The sequence below is a fragment of the Delphinapterus leucas genome, chromosome 1, assembly GCF_059928025.1.
Source record: "Delphinapterus leucas isolate spDelLeu-1000000601 "Yukka" chromosome 1, BTC_Dleu_Yukka2, whole genome shotgun sequence".
NCBI classification, from domain to species: Eukaryota; Metazoa; Chordata; class Mammalia; order Artiodactyla; family Monodontidae; genus Delphinapterus; species Delphinapterus leucas.
Window position 1 is genome coordinate 55990757 of NC_143129.1, and position 19206 is coordinate 56009962.

At 50.1% G+C, this 19206-nt stretch overlaps 1 protein-coding gene across 1 annotated transcript in view; it reads right to left on the reverse strand.

The window, feature by feature from the left end:
- The window catches only part of LHX4 (LIM homeobox 4), a 48318-nt gene extending 30240 nt beyond the window's left edge, over nt 1-18078 (reverse strand). Inside the window, exons 1-2 of the mRNA XM_022556575.3 lie at nt 17908-18078; nt 95-266 (exon numbers count right to left, since the gene is read on the reverse strand). Of these exons, the coding sequence (XP_022412283.1) occupies nt 95-266; nt 17908-17983 (248 nt within the window). The 5' untranslated portion in view covers nt 17984-18078. The remainder of the gene's footprint in view (nt 1-94; nt 267-17907) is intronic.
- Nucleotides 18079-19206: the final 1128 nt, after the last annotated feature.

The window sequence follows — 19206 nt, forward strand, 5'->3', positions numbered from 1 at the left end:
CCCTGCCTTACCGAGAGCTTCCCCCTCACTGCATGGGGGGAGGCAGTTAGATCAGGGCAAGGAGAGCAAGGTGCAGCCCCCAGCTCTGACTTACTTGAAGAAGTCCTCCTTGCAGTAGACGCTCCCGGCCCTGGAGAAGCACCTGTCAGCTAGCTGCATCTGGCAGTCTGCACACTTGAGGCAGGAGCTGTGCCAGTGTCTGTCCAGGACCTTCAGGATGAACTTGTCCAGGATATGCTGGTTGCAGCCAGCACACTGGGGGATCTCTGTGGAGAGAGGAGAGAGAGGCAATGTAAGACTTCTGTACGGCACCACTAACCAGGTGCTGTTTGGATGCCTTCTCATTCTGCTTGTTTTGGGAAAGGACATAAGCCAAACCCTCAGGTCTGCCACATACAGTTGTACAGGTTGTACACTGCACAAAGGTGCCTGGTCAAAGGAGTAGGTTGGGACTGAAATCCAATCCATGCTTTGCTGGCCTGGCTTTGGGTGGCTTTGACCCAAAGCAGTTGCCTGTTTCTAAGAGCACCACAAGGTTAGCAGCATCAGCTAACTCCACTTTTGCCAGCTGCAATTCCACAGCCAATGGCCAGGAAGACCCAATAACATTCACCTTTATTTCCATGACATTTTCACTACTGGGTAGAATCTGTGCTAAAAACCTCAGCCTCTAAAGTAAGCCCTGCCTGAGCATGGACTGAGAGGTCATCTGGCATAAAAAGCAAACGATATGTTGGGGGTGGGTAGTGACCAAAGTCCATACCTGAAGGTATTCCTGGAGAGAGAATCTCAGTATTTTTTTAAATTTAATTTTATTTATTTTTTTATACAGCAGGTTATTAGTCATCAATTTTATACACATCAGTGTATACATGTCAATCCCAATCGCTCAGTTCATCACACCACCCCCCTTGGTGTCCATACATTTGTTCTCTACACCTGTGTCTCAATTTCTGCCCTGCAAACCGGTTCCTCTGTACCATTTCTCTAGGTTCCACATATATGCGTTAATATACGATATTTGTTTTTTCCTTTCTGACTTACTTCACTCTGTATTACAGTCTCTAGATCCATCTACGTCTCTACAAATGACCCAATTTCGTTCCTTTTTATGGCTGACTAATATTCCATTGTGTATATGTGCCACATCTTCTTTATCCATTCGTCTGTTGATGGGCATTTAGGTTGCTTCCATGACCTGGCTATTGTAAACAGTGCTGCAATGAACATTAGGGTGCATGTGTCTTTTTGAATTATGGTTTTCTCAGGGTATATGCCCAGTAGTGGGATTGCTGGGTCATGAGGTAATTCTATTTTTAGTTTTCTAAGGAACCTCCATACTGTTCTCCATAATGGCTGTATCAATTTACATTCCCACCAACAGTGCGAGAGGGTTCCATTTTCTCCACACCCTCTCCAGCATTTGTTGTTTGTAGATTTTCTGATGATGCCCATTCTAACTGGTGTGAGGTGATACCTCACTGTAGTTTTGATTTACATTTCTCTAATGATTAGTGATGTTGAGCAGCTTTTCATGTGCCTCTTGTCCATCTGTATGTCTTCTTTGGAGAAATGTCTATTTAGGTCTTCTGCTCATTTTTGGATTGGGTTGTTTGTTTTTTTAATATTGAGCTACATGAGCTCTTTATATATTTTGGAGATTAATCCTTTGTCCATTGGAGAATCTCAGTATTTTGAGAGAGTCTCCTGAGAGAGAATCTCAGCATTTTAATGAAATGCAAAAGATACCATCGATTAACTCGATCAACCTACTCAACTAATATGCCTTCATGTACTGCAGACAGGAAAACTAGAAACTGCTTTTCCAGATTCCCTTGCAGCTTGGGTTCCGAAAGTGATTTAGAGTCTGCCAATCAGGTGAACTTAGAAGAGACTTGAATTCAGAACCGAATTGAATGGAGCCTGCCAAGAGGCAGGCTCCCACTATGCCGGTGTGGATCACGGCAGAGGCTACAGGGTTCTCTGGCTTTAATGTCCTGAGCAATCATGGCAGAAGCAACAACATTCTGGGGGCTGGGAGTTATTCCCAGCAGCTTGGTCCAGAACTGGCTCCACTGAGTTAAAAGTCATCTACTACATATCTGGTAACTGATCACTCTCCACTTAAATAGTGAGAATGGATTCTGTTGTCTGCAACTGAACCTGAACCACTACCGCACCCTGTTCCTGTGCTGGGTGACTTCCTATCCAAGGTCTGTTTCTCTGCCATCCCATCTCTACCAAGGGATTGCTCAGGGGGTTGATAGTATTTTGAGTCACTGAATTAGTTTCAAAATGGTCAGGCTTTCACAGCTGGATGAACAAATAGTGCTAGCATCTCTAGCCATCTTCCCTGGTCCTTTTCCTCAAAAAAGGGAAGGTAACAAATGTTAAGAACAAAAACATAAAAGTGCAAGCATTTGGCCTCCTATGGTAGCCTCATGATATAGCATGTCATAAGACTGGTAACCCTGGGGTTTCTCACCTCTATTATAAATAGCATTTTTGCTAATTGTTTTTTTTACACACCATCTTTCCCATCAGAAGGTGAGATCCTCAAGGAACAGGAACAGCATTTCTTTCTCAGTTTTGTATCATCCGTGCCTACACAATGTCTGGCACGCAAGAGTAACTCCACAGATATTTTTCGCCAAATAAATTACTGATCAAATCCTCTCTAAGAAGCTCACTTGAAACAGTTCTTCACTAGTTTTTCCTGCACACCCCAAAATGTCAACAAAAGTACTAAAACCAAATCTCTCGTGAGATTTCGTGAATCTAGTGTTTCTTGATTCATAACAAGTTTGTTGGTTGTGATATAATTTTAAAGTGTTGAAATAGGGAATTAGTCTCAAAGCATTAGGGGGAAATTTTAAGCACATCTAAACCTATGTAGAGAGAAAGCCTTCTCAAGTATTAAGTCATCTGTATCTAAAACTTACAGACACACTGTTGGGACATTCATTAACTGTCATCATTAGCCCTGTACACACAATTGTCTATCTTGGACCCAATTAAACCCCAGCACAGCTTGTTTCCTTCATGGTCTTGGCAGCCACCACCATTTGCCCGAAAGTCATACTCACTAGATTCCTTGCCCTTTGACCTGATTCTCAGACCAAAATGCCCCATGAAAACTACCAGATACGTGTAGCCCTGGACACTTGGTACCTGTCCCAGTTCAGGTGGGACTTTCTTTTTATCTCAAAACATTTCCTCCTTGGCAAAGAAATTGTTCAACCAATAAGTACTTACCAAGGAGTCCCAGAAAAGTGCTAAACACATGACAGCTACACGAATTTCCATCAAATAAGAAGGGCTAGCTAGGTAGGACACAGATGAAGACCACGGATTCTGAAACCAGACTACCTAATTTTGTGTCCTGGCTCCGCTTTCTAAGATTGAACAAATTACTTTGCCTCTCTCTGCCTCAGTTTTCTCACCTGTAAAAGTGGGGTGATGATAACAATAGTACCTGGTAGAATTGATGTCAAGGTAAATGAATCCATATACGTAGGATGGGACTTGGTATACAGTAGGTGCTCAGTAAAGGCTTGCTATTATTAGGAGATAAGATAACTGCAGTAACCAGGTGCTCGAGGTGGTGCCGCTGGACTGAGAGTAAGGAAAGTTAGGGGCCCACGATCCTGGGCTTGACCTCATTGAACTCCCACCGAGAATCTCCGCAAAGATGTCAAGATCCCCCCACGGAGGTTCAGAGAGGGCCCACATCACACAGCAACTATGCCGTGGTTGGGGGGGAGGCGTGCTTGGCACCTCCAGGCAGGTGCCCGTTCAACCACACGCCTGCCTCTCTCCAGGGACCATCAGGGACTGGCAACCCTGGAGCGGCCAGGGAGGGTTCCAAGAGCAGGGCCCTTACCAGCTGGAGGTTGGGAAAGAAGAGGTGAGACTCTAGGGAATGAGGGGAGGATAACCTGGAGCTGCTGTGGTATGACAAGTCCAGCCTGGGCAAGCGGTGGAGACAACACAGGTAAACCTGGCCATTAAGCGGGAAAGGGTGTGGGTCTCCCCTGCAGGAATTCGCGTTCGGAGCTGTGGCAGCTGCGGAGCCAGGGGCTTGAGGAAGGAGGTGTGGAGGAAGATTGCTCAGGCATCTTTTTCGAAAAGGAGGGGAAGGAAGCCCTAACGAGAAGCCCTCTGGCTCAGGGAAGAGGTGTGCCGACGGGCGGGTGCCGAGCTGCAGGAACCTTTGCCCCCCGGAGCCGAGAGTGCCTGGCCCGACCTGTGTGTCGCCGTGGACCATAGGCCCCGGTGACACGACCCGCTAGGGATGTCTTTGTCCCAGGAGCCAGGCAGCCGGCCAGCGGGGGCAAATGAACCCCTGGAGAGCCCGACGGTTGGGGGTTGGGGTCTGGGGACGACCCTCGGGGCGCGAGCCCGCTCCTTCCCTGCACCCCGCCCTCCCCCCGGGCCAGAGGGCCGCCAATTCCCACCTAATAGTTGTTTGGCCTCCGAGGAAAGCGGTTATAGTTCTCCTCCTGGCCACAAATGCATGGGGATGAGGGCGAGGATGCATGCCCGTAAAATTTATTTCGAGCAAGGTATCTACCGGGAGCCTTAATATGATGAGTATCCAAGAGAGAATACATTAAGGCTAATGTATGCGGGAAGGGCGGGCTGGGGAGTTTTAGAGGCTTGGAAGCTGAGGCAACATCATATTTAGGAACAACACTAAAAGCAGCAGACAGCCATTTCTTTCGACCTCCAGCTTGCTGGGGATGTGTCCGGCAGGGACAGGCTGGGCTGCCCAAACTAGGGGTTCTCAGAGAGAGGCCTTGGGACCCAACTGGGGGTCCTTGAGTCTGGCAAAAATGTAAGGGACATACTAAGGGTGCTTTTTAAGTTAAAAGAAAACAAAACCTTTCCCACTGTATTCCACTGTAGATTTTGAGAGAGAGAGCATTCTTTAAAACAGAGATAATGTAGAAATGGTTTAAGAGACCCACAATATACCTATAGTAATAGTAAAACCAGGCAACAAGAGCCTGTTATAAACTGTGCCAGGTCCTAAATGTATGCTTTCTCAATCCGCACAACTTGGTGAGGGAGGTGTTATTATCCCCAATTTACAGATGAGGAAACTGAGCCTGGGAGAGATCAGGCAAAGTGTCCAAGGTCCCACAACGGGGGAACCAGGATTTCAACTGGGCCTGTGTGCAAGATGGGCTCACCCAACCCCAGAGCTGGAGGGTCTGAGACATCACCCCACCTGGCTGGTTCTACCCTGTCACTTTATGGAGGGTAAATGGAGGTGGCTCAAAGCTGCTCTGTGTGCAGTGACAGGAGTAGATGACCCACTGGCCTCTGGTGCTCCCCAACAATTAGGCAAATGGAAATGTCTGAGGGACAGATTTCCATCCTTTGGACAGAGTATGCATGTGTTGTAGGGGACAGACACCTAATGCCCAAGGAGGGCTGGGAGTGGGAACCCCTGTCCGGCTGATCGCCTCCACCCAGCTGCAAAGTGCCAGCTTGTTGATGGCGTCTGTCAAGTTCAGATTCATCCCTGCCTGTGAGGGGGTGGGGACCTGTGAACTCAACCCCACACTTTAGGAGACGGTGCTCCATGCAATTATTTAGATGAAATAAATGTGTGAAATATGAACGAGCTAGAAAATTTTAAAGAGCAACAAAACAAATCTTTTTTTAACCTACAATAAATTATGATTTTTTAAAAATAATTTAGAGTCTGAACAGGACAGAAGTTATATAGGTTTCCTAAGAGAAATAAAGTCGTAACCAAAATTTCCAAATCCCTAGTAAACTCAACTTATTCATGCAGTATTTGATATCACGAAATTTTACTTTAAAAACTGGAGTTTAAGCAGATCCTTGCACTCACTAAGACAGCATTTGATCTATAAACTCAGTTCCTGATCCAAGGAGTCGTTTCATTTAAAATGAAAATTTTTACCTTATCTGCAGGAAAGTGTTCTGTGGTGATGCTCTCTGCTGGGGCTCTGCAGAGGGTAAACCCAGGCATGAAAAGACAGCAACATCCCTTGACGAGACAAGGAATCTGTGGAGATGCTGGACCACACAGTACAATACATTCCCATCTGCAGGGCCATCCACCAGCACCCAGGAGAGACACGGCCCAAGGCACAGACCTAAGCCCACAGGGAGAACAGCTGTGTGTACACAGCTATCCAAGCAGACACCATCACACACACTCACACAGACACAAGTCAGATGTACACACATTCACACATACTTACAACATACACAAAGACACAACACAGACATAATCACATATACACTCAGACACACAGAGGAAATCATAATCACAAACAGAGATACACTGAGACATACACATACATAGACAAAGGCACCCACACATACCACATTCACTTAGACACAAACGCACCTGCACATATTCACATATACTGAGACATGCATATTTAGCACACACACATACTCATATGTACACACACATATACCACAGATACTAACACACACTCACACATGCACACACATATCCTGATACAAGGGCTAAGGCATTGTGATTCCAGGAAAAAGCCAATTCTTCTGAAGTCAAGCTGTGTCTATGGAAAGGAAGCCACCTCCGAAATGAGGGAGCTGTCCAACTCTGGAGCGGTGGGGAGAGTGGGCAGTGAATGAAATAGAAAACTAGGGGGAACTAGAAAATTTTGCTCAAAGACCTTTTGGGAAAACTATTGAGGGAATTTGAAAGTTTTCAGTTCTGTTAAGAGTTTAGATCTTCAAATTTTTAGGTCTGCCAAATCGTTTACAATAAATCCCAGGCCAGATTCTGAGATTCTGATTCTACCATGTATGTGATTTTGGACAAATTGCTTAACCTCTTTGAGCCTCAATTTTCTTATCTGTAAAATGGAGATAATAACACCAGTCTCTGGGGTTGTGGTGTTGTGTGATCATATCAGTTAATGAGTATAAGACCCTTAGCCCCATAATACATTTGTCCAAGCTCAATGGCCAGCTCCCTTCTCCCTTTTCCTGACCAGCCAACAGCAAGATGGATTTATATATTTAAAGTGTATCAAAATTATTTCATGCTTCTTTATTTCCCAATATAATTTCCCCCACCGCCCCCTCCAAAACACTCAAAACTCTCCTCCACACCCCTAGTTCTAAAGCATCTGGAAAATGTACAACCCTTTCTAATCAACATTATCCCAGAGTATGAACAGCACATAATGCAACATTACAAGATTCAGTCTTTTTGGAATAAAGAAATCTGTCAGATTCTTTCTTCCATAGAATGAGGGCAAATTTGCCAGACCTTGGTCCCCTCCCCACATGTGAATGGTGAGAGTGGGGCGGTTAGGACCACCAACTACCTGACCTCACTTCACTTTTGCTGTAATGTATTCAGGTAAGAAAGGGCTGAGTTCATATTAACATTTGAGGCTTCTAGTATTTTTCTTAGAGACATCTAAATGCCCAATGGTGAAGTGACTATTTCTTATTTGATATGAAATAACTAAAAACCCTTTGCCTGTAGCCATAACCTATTTCTTCATCAAGGAAGCTTATAAAATACACAACGTGATGCCCAGCCCTCAAATCACCTGAGTTCCCTAGTGGAGGTACAAGGGGCTTGTTTTTCAGAGTGGCCCATCAAACAATGGACTCTGTTTTAAATCCCCAAATTCCTCCGTTAGTGAAGTTTCAGAAAGCTGGGAAGTGGAAGAGATCAAAGGTCTGATGTGGTCTGTGGTAGATCAAATTGCCCTCAGCCCTCTGGTGATATAGAATAAGTATTGTGCATTTTTATTCCCCACTCAATGTTTCTTCATTTCCAAGAAACTGCTCTCAAGGAACCAGGGGCCACCATGAAACATTTCAGAAATGGTTTGTGTTTGTCTGATCGATTTTAATTCTTTGAAAAAGTGTGCTTTCTGTCTCTTTGGTCACAGAAGATGAACAACGTGAGGAAAAACATTTTTTTCCACTAAAGAGACTAAAACTAGAACCAACATACTTGACGATGACTTCTAAAATGTATTTAAGAAAGTGTACCTTTCTGGGAAAGTGGTTTAGAATTTCATATATTTCCACTGGGCTCATAATGCAAGTGAATACTGTAATATTTTAAAGACAGGTATTCTGTACTGGTCGGAATAGTGTTCAGAACAGATTAATATTTTGTAAAATTTGGACTTTGATGGGCCGCTTTGGAATCCTGCAAGACATTGCTTTTTCACTGCCTTTTGGACAAATAGAGTTCTTCTTTTTGTTTCACAAACAATTTGGCTTGACAGCCTAGTGCCCAGGAAAAGGTTTTCCTTGCTTCTTTCTGGATAGGGAGCTGGTCCAGGGGAGATGCTTCCAGGGTTCCCCGTTTGCAGACCCCACAATGCTCCCTTATCGGCTTGGCCATCCCCTTAAGACACCCAGGAGCACTCCAGCCCACGGAGGGTGACTCCCTCTGCAAAACGGAACCATGATCTTCCTCTTTAAGTTTACCAGCACTTTGAACTTTGTCAAGTACTTGCAAATCTGCAAGCTCATTTACTCCTCCTAGAGATCCTGAGAAAAGTGAACCTCTAATCTACATTTAAAAGGGTTTCCCTTAGGGTACACAGTTGGGGGCCAAACTAGGGCTGGAACCCTCTTTTACTCTGGGATAGATTCTGGGGCTGACTGAAGACCAAGGTTTCCAACTGTGTTCACCAAAGCTACCCGTCTGGTGGGTTTCATCCCAAATCCTTTCGCTGGTAAGTAGTTTTTTTGAACTCTGTCTTAAATAACATTTGGCCAATGTATGTTTCCAAAACGACACAATTTTATATTTGTTAAGTTTTTTTTACTGACTACAAAAAAAGCCAAATGGGGCTTTAAGGAAACACACATATAATTGAAATATTATGCAAATGTTTTTCTTGGAATTCTCTAGTCCTTCCCCACATAGAAGGGGGAGAAAAATTAACGGCAGACAATGCTGCTCTGTTACCTAAGGTTCTCTGAGTAAGAAGGAAGATGGTTTTGAAAAGGCGGGTTGGGAAAATAATCTCAGTGGGGGCTCCTTGATTTCGTCTGGGAATGACTAATTCTAAAGTGTGTCAACATAAAGCCACAGGACATAAGTATGACACCAGGCCTGCCTAAACTCATACCTAAGTTCTGGAATATCCAAATCTAAGAATTATAACAGAGGTACAGTTAAATTAAATTAATTAAAAGTTCTGTTATTCGATACATATTTTAAAAATAAAACTTTCCAAATCAAAGTCACTGCCATCACCATTGACAATAAAATCCTGTTTTCTGGTCACAACTCCCCTTTTAAATCACCTGCTAACTGTGGCTGAAGGAACAGAGGACTGAGACCAAGGATGCAGTTTATATGACAAATCATAACTAGATGTGTCTGGTTTTTTTCCCCCTCCTGGCTCGTTATTTGCTCTTTCCCTATTAAAGACACTCCATTTTTATTGAACAGTTTAGGGTTTCCTTATTTATATGTTCCCTTATTCTAAACCAATGTATCTTGAAGAGCCCATAACATAATTTTCCAAAATGTTTTCATTAACTTTCTCTTAAGGGATCTCAATAACCTAGTAAGAATAATCTCATAAACAACACAGCTGAAGCATAAAATTCCAATATTAATTCTTTTAAACTTAAGGATAAAAGGTTTATTGAACTTTGTGATGGTGATGGCAGCATTAAATATAGTAGTAATCTGGGCCAGCCACAAAAATATTGGGAAAAGTAAAACAAACAAACAAACAAAAACACTGGTATCACATTTAAGGTAAATTATATTCTCTAATATAATTCTATTCACTTACATACTTTGAAAATACTTCAGTCTACATCTTATCTAATTTCTAGTTTGTTTTCTAATTTGTCTTGACAAATGACTCACAACTAGGAAGAAGTCAGAAAATCCTTTTCATATCAGAAATGATCACGCCTAACGTTCTATTTTCCCTCCATTTCTCCTCCAGAAGCCTTCCCACCGCGGGTCCTATTTGTTTCATTTGGTGGTTTGACGACCCTTTGAAAATCTCCTTTGTTCTTCTGCTTAGCTCAAAATATAGTAACCTCTTCAATAAAAGATCAAATTCAAAAGTATCCTGGAGACAATTTTGATGTTACCATTTTAAGGCTGAATCTGAATAACATTTTAATAGGAGGAGTCCCATAGTCAATAAAATAAGAAATGTAAACATATATTTGCAGGTATAGAATTATCTTCTAGATTATATACTGACACAGAATTAGTAATCTTCAGTAGGATATTGAATATTCTCAGTATTTGCAAATAAAACAGAAAAATCACATTAAACAAATCCATGACAGTCTATGGAAATGCCGTACACATCTATTTCCACTCCATTTTTCACATTTAATCATTGCTAAATCTCCACAACGTATTTTTCTGATGTCTCATTCTGTGGCAATATTCCATATGTTTGGCAACCGGTCCCTCATAAGAAGAAACTTTCAATTAATTTGGCCGCAAGTTTTCTCTCTATTAAGCTATTCCCAGAACCAATCCCTTAACCCCCTAACATTATAATGAAAACAAATTATACTTTAAAGGCATTTGGGCGTGAGATGCCGCAGTAAAACATCTGTGACTAGACCCAGATTGACAGAGGGAAGGGGAGTGGGGCGATCTGAGAAAAGAAATCCACCAAAATAACAGGGGTTAGGAGTTGCCTCCCAAGATGATTTTCCAGTCCGCCACTAACACAGTTAACCCAAAGTACATTTTCCAAGGGAGAATCAATTTCAATTTTGCCAATTAAACCCCAACCTGTCCACCTACCCCCAACTGCAGTGCCTCAGAATGGTTGATCTGTGTTCCATTTTGATCAGGGTTCCGTAAAACTGAGGACTAAAACAGGTAAAACCTCACAGCGGCATGTGAGGTTTTCTTCCTACAGCAAACAATAGCCCAGCTCCAGGGCTGCTTCTGGTTCTGGACCCAGAAACTGCTCTTCCCTCCCAGGCCTCCTGGGAACACAGTGAGAGAGATGGATCTCACCTCTCTGTAGCTTGCTGGGCACTCAACCCCCAATGGCACCCCGGTGCTCAGAATTCCTGCACAAACCCATGCTCCTCCCCGCAAAGATCTCACAAAGGAAAGAAGGAAGAGACAGAGGAAGGAAGGGATAAAGGAAGAAGAGAGAGAGAAGGAATACAGATATTCAAGCCACGATGGAATTTTACTAAAAACAGTAGACCCTGTTCGCTCACATTTGGGTTACAGGCATTGTTAACAACGCATTCCAGGAAGGGAGGAAAGGCGGAAAACCATTACAAAAGTAAGCCCCACCCCCAGCCATCTCGGAACCCAGCAATCTATATACAGTAATGCATCTGGCGCTGCCATAGCAAACTGCTGTTTCAGTCTGTCTCCAACCTTAGGTTTCCCAAAGTGGGTAAGATGACTCCTTGCGTCCACTCAGCAGCTAAACTGGTTCCAAGTCTCTCTGCATTCCAAAGCTTCTCAGCCCGAATCCTGATAAATTTCCCTAATGGCACAAGGTCCCTCCATCCAACTCCACCAACCCTCCCCCTCCACAACTCCTTAATTTGGAGAAGATTAGTTTCCCAGGGAAAACCACAAGATATCCACCATTACTGACTAAATCAAGAGGCTCGAAGGAGATTCCTTAACAACGTGATAGAAAGAAAGGTGAGTCCCTGTTAACTAATTTCCCAATCTGGATGACTGCAGGTGTGACTGTCTCCCTCCCCTTCCTCCGCTGCAGCCCTCCCAGCGCCTGAGTCTCTCTGGGTTCTGTCTGCTAATGCGGTGCTAAGTAATCACTAATTGACTGTAGCACAGAGTGAAAGGACACTAAAATACGAGGCAAAAGGGAAGTGTTAGGACAATGGAAATATTTAGGACTTGAGGCTGTCTACACCTGGTCAGCGGGGTCATCAGGTCACTGTTCAAAATCCAAGACGCCCCTGTGGGCTGTGTTTTGTCTACTCAATGGAAAACCATTGCTTTGCCGGTTTCCCGCCTGCCTCGACCCCCACCTCACCTCTAGGACTCGATTTTTAAAAAATCGACCCTGGTATTTGGTCGCGTAGGCGGTCCCCAAGACGTCTTGAGGACTCACGTCGCTCTAATCCCCAGAGCGTTCAGCCTACATTCTTGTCTTAACCCCGCTTTGTTTTCGGCGTGTCAAGAGGGAGGTACAACTAGCTTTGGTACTCCTTCCTTTAACTTCCGCCGCTCCTGGTTTCATCCCGCCCGGGGTTTTGCTAGTAATTCTTCTTCCTGATTAGTTTCACCCTTCAGAATCCTTTAAAAGACATTCGCCCTGTCTTCTTTAAAAAAAAAAAAAAAAGCTTTCATCCGTGATGAAGCCAACCGCTGAGCCCCAAAGAGTGAAGCCTGCGCTGAGTGCCAGGCCAGCCGCGGCTTCCTCTGTAGGATGGTGGGTACAACCCGCGACCCGCTCCATTTCTCCCCGGGCACACAGTGTTACCAATTCCCTCCCCATGTCGAATTTAATTTACAACAACGGCTGCGCAGGTACAGACCTCGTCTCTCTTGAGCCTGCCACATTTCAAGCGCTCTTCAAGTTCCGCTGAGCGCTGGGAGCCCAGAAGAGAATGCGGGCAGGGCGCGCGCAGCGCAGGGACCCGCCAGCTGCCTCCAGGCTCTGTGCCGGAGGAGCCGCTCCCAAAATGTGAGAACAGCTTTCTAAGGGTTAAAAAGTCACGGAAAGACTTGGGCCGCCAGCGTAGGGGGTTAATTTTGTCTTCCCAAATTCTTGGTGCGAAATAGGTATGCGCAAGAAAAGAGCTTACTGTCTCCGCTCTCTGGCCGCGCTCCCACCTGCCGCGCCTCTTCGCGCGAAAAAAGTCTGCCCGGCTGCAAACAGGTAGGAAACTGGTTCCGGGTTTGGCCAATCCCAGACCGCTAGGGATAATAGGAAGAGGAACGGGCAAGGTGGACGGTGGGAAAGGGCCAAAGAGCAGAAATGCCTAATGTGCCGCGCGGTGGCCGTCCCCCTTTTGCCCCCTGCTTAGTTGCGACCTCCACTCGGGGCGGCTGGACGCGGTGCGTGCGAAGCCGGCTCCGCGGGAAGGGCCGCCCTGTCCGCACCTGCCTCCCCTAGCGAGCCCTCAAAAACCCAGGGCGCGCGGCAGGCTCGCTCAGGACCTTGCACCGCCCATAGGTGCGCAGCAAACGCTTTTGGATGCAATTCATCGTCAGTCCCCCGGGCCACCCAGGCCGGTGCCTGCCCGCGGGGCGGAGGAGCTCTGCCCTGGTGGCGGCGAGGTCACGCAGGTCGCGCTCCCAGACCCGAGGACGCCGCTCCCGCCCGGCCCCGCCTGGCTCTGGTTTTCCGCGAGGATGGACCGCGACCGAGCGAGGAAACCACTCGAGTTAGGTCCTGTCTCCTCTCTTCAGTCCCGACTTTTCGTCTTACCTAGACACGGACATGGGACCGCTCAGTGCAGACCTTGGCCCCTCACCCGCCCCACCTGCCTGCTCTTTGTCCTGGTTAAATCGTTAATTCCTCTCCCTGAGCGCCCTGAGTCTGCGGCTTCCCAGGCGGGCTCCCCTCCGCCCTCTCTGCCCTCTCCGATCTAGGCAAGGGAACGGAGGAGGCCGGAGCCAGCGCGCCCCTCGGGCGCCCTCGGCCTCCCGCCACCCCAAGCGAGGCACGGCCGCAGTCACCCGGGTTTCTCCAAACTCCCTCTGGCTAGTGCGTGGCTCTAGCCCGACGCTGGGACGGGATCCTCACGGTTGGAGAATTTGAATCCCCAACCCGCGAGGCCCGAATCTGCCGACGGGGACAGCCAGTCTGACCTTTAAAAGTTGGCCCGCCCCTGACAATATTTTTGTGACGCGGGGAAGGAGGTTTGTGGCTTCGGGGGCTGCTATTTGGATATCTGTACTGGAATCTGATGGAATTTCAATCTCTATATTTTTTTCCGTTTTTTTTTTTTTCCTGGCACCACGAGAAAAGACAGGAATGGGAAGAAGAGCAAATCCCTGCTCTAGAGTTTGAGAGAACTGCCCACCGGGAAGTGAGTTCACTCCACCCTTAAGAAATGGCCCGCAAAAGGATAAGGTCGGGGACGAGGATTCTAACGCGACCAGTGCAGGGAGCCTCACCCCACGCAGGAGCGCCAGGAAGGGAAGAAAGGGTAGTGAGGCGTCCTGAGGAGTCCTTCGCCCAGATCCTGCCAAATACAAAATCAAATGCCCTTTCCCCACAGCTTCGGGGTTCACATGAGCGCAAGATAGATCTTTTAGGAGACAAGGAAGGGATGGGAGACGCCCGGGCTGGCTTCTCATTTACCACTCCCAGCCTGGACCCGGCGAATCACTCCTTCCTCCCGCGGGGCTGGCCTGCTCCCTAGCCAGCATTCTGGGATGTCCGTTGTCCTTTCCTGCGAGCCCCGGGAGACTACGTGTGAGATGGACCAAAACCGAGGGCAAGGGGCGGATAAAACGCCCACCTCCCTGGACGTCCCTCACTATTCCCAAACGTCTTGGTCAGCAAGAGGGGCCGACAGGACCCAGGTGCGTGGGGGAACTGCTGGATTCGGGGAGGAGAGAGGTTCGGAGGAGGCTAAGAGGCCAGCGCACCCAGCGCTGGGTTAGGCACTGTGGGAACTCGCACCTTGGCAGCCCTGGGGGAGGCAGTGGGGACGACCCCGGACAAAGGCAGGTTGTGCCAGAAACAAGAGAAACCAGCCACCCTAAATCGTGGGCCAAGTAGCTGGGACGCATCAGTTTAGGACGAAGTCCTTTTTTGAACCTATCCACTGGCGCCCACAAAACAAGGAACTCTGCGCGTGCTGGATGTGACCCCGAGGGTGTCGAGGGTGTTGCCTCCTGCAGAGCACTCCCACCACTCAGAGCAAGGAGCCGGGGTTCGAGTTCCTTAAAAAACACTGACCTGAGGCGGCGGGAGGGGGGCTGCCCCGCCCACCAGTCCGCGCTTTAGGGGGGCGAGGGGTGTTCTATTTCTCTACCCAAAGTTGGTCTCGGATTGCTCCCAGCCTCCTCCCTCCGGATTCTCCCGAGCTTCTTGCTCAGGCCTACGCCCCTCAAACGGATAAAGACCCCCGAGTTTGTCCGGAGAAGCCCCAGCCGGGCACGGCCCGATCGGGCGACCCAGGGGCTCTCGGAGCGGGAAGGCCGGGACCTGCTCCGCAACCTCTGCACGGAAAAGCAGAAGGCCAGCAATCGCTTCAAAGACCAGGCCACCCAGAAGCGAGCAGTGTCGGGAGGCGCTGTGTGTGGGGGGCGTACAGGGTGTAAGGAAGAAGGCCACCAAAAGAGAGAAATGATTACATAATTTGATAACGTTTTCCTGAAGGGAATGCGCCTCACCCATCCCTCCAAAGCAAAAGACTATACTGGATTCCAACCCCTAAAACACCCCTAGAGGCCAGGGCACCAGAGGCACTGAGGTTGGGGAATCTCTAGACCTGCGCTGCCAAGTGCTCCATCTGTCGTGGCCCAGAGTGAAGAAGCAGAACCTGGTGGTGGGGTGGCGGGTGACCCTTCCAGTTGGCAGCTTGGAGGGATCCCTGCGGGAGAGCCTTTCTGTTGTCTCCTCCACTACCAGGTTTAAACACCCACAGCCGGAGATTAACCCCTCTTCCTCCCTGAGGCCCAAGGGCATGTCCAACCACCCCCCCCATGGAATTCTTAGGCTACTGGGTCCGATGCCCCAAGAAAGAGAATGATCGGGTATATGTGCCAGAGGGGACCAGTCCCCCAGTGCCCAGCACCAACAGCTTAATAGCCAGAAGCCAGATCTGCTGCAATGGGGAGGGTAAAATCCACACACATCCCCAAAAGAAAAAAAAAAAAAGCTGATCCCACAGCCTTCAGGGATTGGTCCCCTAAATTTTGGCCAGTGCCTCCTCCAACCCAGGCCACAGAACCACGGCAAGACAAAAGGAAGGTCGGACCAACCCCTCCTGGTTCAGCCTTGCCTCACTGGACCACCCTGGGATGAGAGTCCCCTTCTCTACCTCATTAAGTTTTCCACAGTTCCAACCCAGACGCCGAGGCCTGGCGAACTGTAGCTCTGAAGGTGAGTTCTAGGCAATTTAGGAAATCGAGTTCCTGACGACAAAATCAAAGCTGTCTCTGAGTAAGAAAAACGAAAAGTGAGACCTTCTGAGAGTGTGTCCTGCGCATCCAAAGAAAGGCTGTCAGAGCAAAACCCACCGTCTTACATTGCGGTCCTAACAGAGGCCACCTATGGACCGCAACTATTAAAGCACAGCTGTATCGGGTAACAAGGACATGAGTCACACACACCTGCGCCCACTCACACACTCCCCTCACTCACGCAAAGGTACAATCAATTTAAGGTGCAGAGCCTTGGCCAGGGTTTGTGTTTGTGCAGGGGCTGACAATCCACTCCCTCCCTGCCCTCGGTGGGCTGGGGTAGTAAGGAGTCAGTGAATCCCCCACACCTTCCACAGACACATCTTAACGGTAAATTCCCCAAGGCACAGCGCAGACTTGGAACTGTTTGCCAACAGTTGACAGAAAAAGATACAAAACATAGCTGTAGTATATAGTCAAGGAACAACCTAAGTAGGTTTGAGTGAAGCTATCCTCTTCTAGTCCCTTCTCACAAACTTCCCAGGAAGTCGCGGGGTAGGGGTGTGAGGGGACAGACACGCTCGCCAGCCTGCCTTGGAGGTACTGCTGGGTCAGAAACCATGTCATGGAGAGCCGGGGCGCAGGAGGGCGCGCTGCTGCGCCCTAGTTCCTAGGTAGGCACCCTCCGTGGATGAGCCGGTCCTTACTTAAACCTCAAGGATGTAGCTACCGGTCCACTGAAGAAGTCGCGGGCGGAAGCACAGCCCCTTGGCGAGCGGAGTGAGGGAACCCCTCTTCTCTCTACCGTGCCCAGAGGCTTTCCGCAGAACCCGCGAGCCTGCGGGGCAGGGCTCACGCGGCGCCAGCCAAGCGAGCGCGACGCCACGGGACCTGCTCTGGCCTCCGCACAGACTCTCCACCGAAGACCTCGTTCACCAGCAAGGAACAGAGAAAATTCTCACTGGGAAAATCCCTGCGCGCGCGCACACACACACACACACACACACACACACGCACGCACCTGAGGATAAACAAGCCCCGAGCTCCGGCCGCCTTCCTAATTTCGGGCACGGGAAAGAAAGCGCCCGCACACCCTTATCTCTCTCCTTTCGAATCTGAACCATACTGAGAGCCTGCTCTCGTACCCCGAGTTCACAACTTCGTCGCGGTGCTTCTCCCTCCCTTCATTCCTCGCCTAGCTGGAATATGGCGAGCGGACTTCCTCACCAGGAGCCGGCAGTCCCTGGCGGCGCAGGCGGCGGGCGCCGCGGGCAGCAGCGGCTGCGGACGCACCAGGCGCGCACGCCCTGCGCGCGGGGACAGCGCGTGTGGCCTGGGCTTCTGCGCCGCCAGCCCCGGCGGCGGGGGACGCGCTCTCTAACTTCCCGCCAGCTGGGGTGAAGTTGCACTAGCGGTACTGCGAGCTTTGACCGTAGTCCCCTCCCCCGGCGGGGGAGGAGGGTTTGGGGGACCACCCCAGCGCTTAGGCCTGGCCTGCAGCTCTTTCCTCTGGTGCCTGTCCCCAGACAGCACTCTCCCCAAGGCTCCTAGAAAAAACATGGGCTGGGGATGCGGGGTTCGGTATCCCTAGGCTCGCCTCAAGCACCATCCGGGAGGCTTTCACTTTCGGCCCCCAAAAGCCAAGGGCCAGGCCCTTCAAACGCACTCTAGCTGGTGCCCCTGCCCTGTGACCGCCTCTGCGCCCGGGCCGCCGGCCCCTCGCCCCGCCCGTCCTCTCCGGTCCAGGCTACGCGCAGCGTCCGGCCCGCCCCAAACCGGCCAAAGCTGCCGGCCGTCTTGTTATCAAATTAAGTCAGCGAGAAAGGGGGGTGTCTTACGTTGCATCGGCACACCAAGCATCTCCGGGAGCCCCTTGACAGCCCCCTCCGCGGGGACAGCTGCGCTCTGCATCATCTCCGAGCGAGAGCCAGCGAGTCGCAGTCTACGGAGATTTCTCGTTCTCTCGCTCAAGCTGGATTCAGAAATTTGAAAATAATAAAAAACCCAACCAGACCGCCGAAGTCACGGTGGAAGCCGGACCCTCCGCCTCTACAGGAGGATTCCACAGGCTGCCTGGCCCCCTCCCCCCGCCAGTCCTCAGTCTGTTTCAAATCCCTTTGATCTCGCTCTCCCGGGTTGGTGCACATCCCGGGTTGAGGAGACGCTGTTGCTGCAGCTCTGGCTTTTTTCCCCTCCTCCCTCCCCCCGCCCGCTTCTCTCCCCCTCCCCCTCCACCCTTCGCGTGCCGGCCGCCCAGGAGGCCGCGGTCACCCAGGCATTTTGATTCATTCACACTGCAGGAACGGCCGTGACGTCGCTTTCCGCAGGGCGGCCCGCCCTTCAGCCAAGCCCCCCCACCCAGCAGCGAGCGGCGGACCCAGGCCCGAGTGGTGGTGCTAGCGCCCTGAGAGAGGCCGGCCGGGCAGGAGGGCCGGACCGCATGGAGCGGGGCGGGGCCTCACGGGCCGTTCCCCCTGCTCCCCGCGGTGCGGGCTAGCGCCCCGTGTATAAATACTGCAGCTGGCTCGGCCGCGGCAGCAGGTGGTCCCGGACGGCCGCGTCTGGGACTCGCAGGTTTCCGTGGATCCTCTCGGGGTTCCGGCCTCAGCCGGCTGCTCGTGTCCTCTCCGCCCCTCCGTTCGAACCAAGGGGCGGGGAAGGGCGGGGCAGGCGCTCCGGAGGCCTGGGGCGCACGGCGGTGTCTTCCCGTCGCGCTCTCTTGGTCCCGGGCTTCTCTTGGGCGGACGGAGCGTGCTCCGTAACTAGATGACTCCATCCTCCTCCTCCTCCTCCTCCTCTCCTCCGGCCAATTCCTTTCCCGCCGGCGTTTCCCAGCCCTTGCTCGCTCTCCTCCGCGTCTGGCTGAGGCCGGGCCAGGGACAGCCAGTACTCAGCCTGGAACGCGCGAGTCACGCAGCGGGCTGCGGCGGGCCGAGGAGAGCAGCCAGGGTCTGCGCACGGAGGTGGCAGGGCGCGGGTCCCCGGTGCGCGCCCCCGCACGCCGCGGCCTGCAGCCCCGAGTCGGCTCCTCAGTCCTTTCCCGCCCCGTCCCGACTGCTCTGCCCGCGTCCTCTCAGCTTGTCCTGCCCTCGGTCCTCAAAGACCGCTCTGCCTCAGCGCTGCGACCGCGGGCGTTT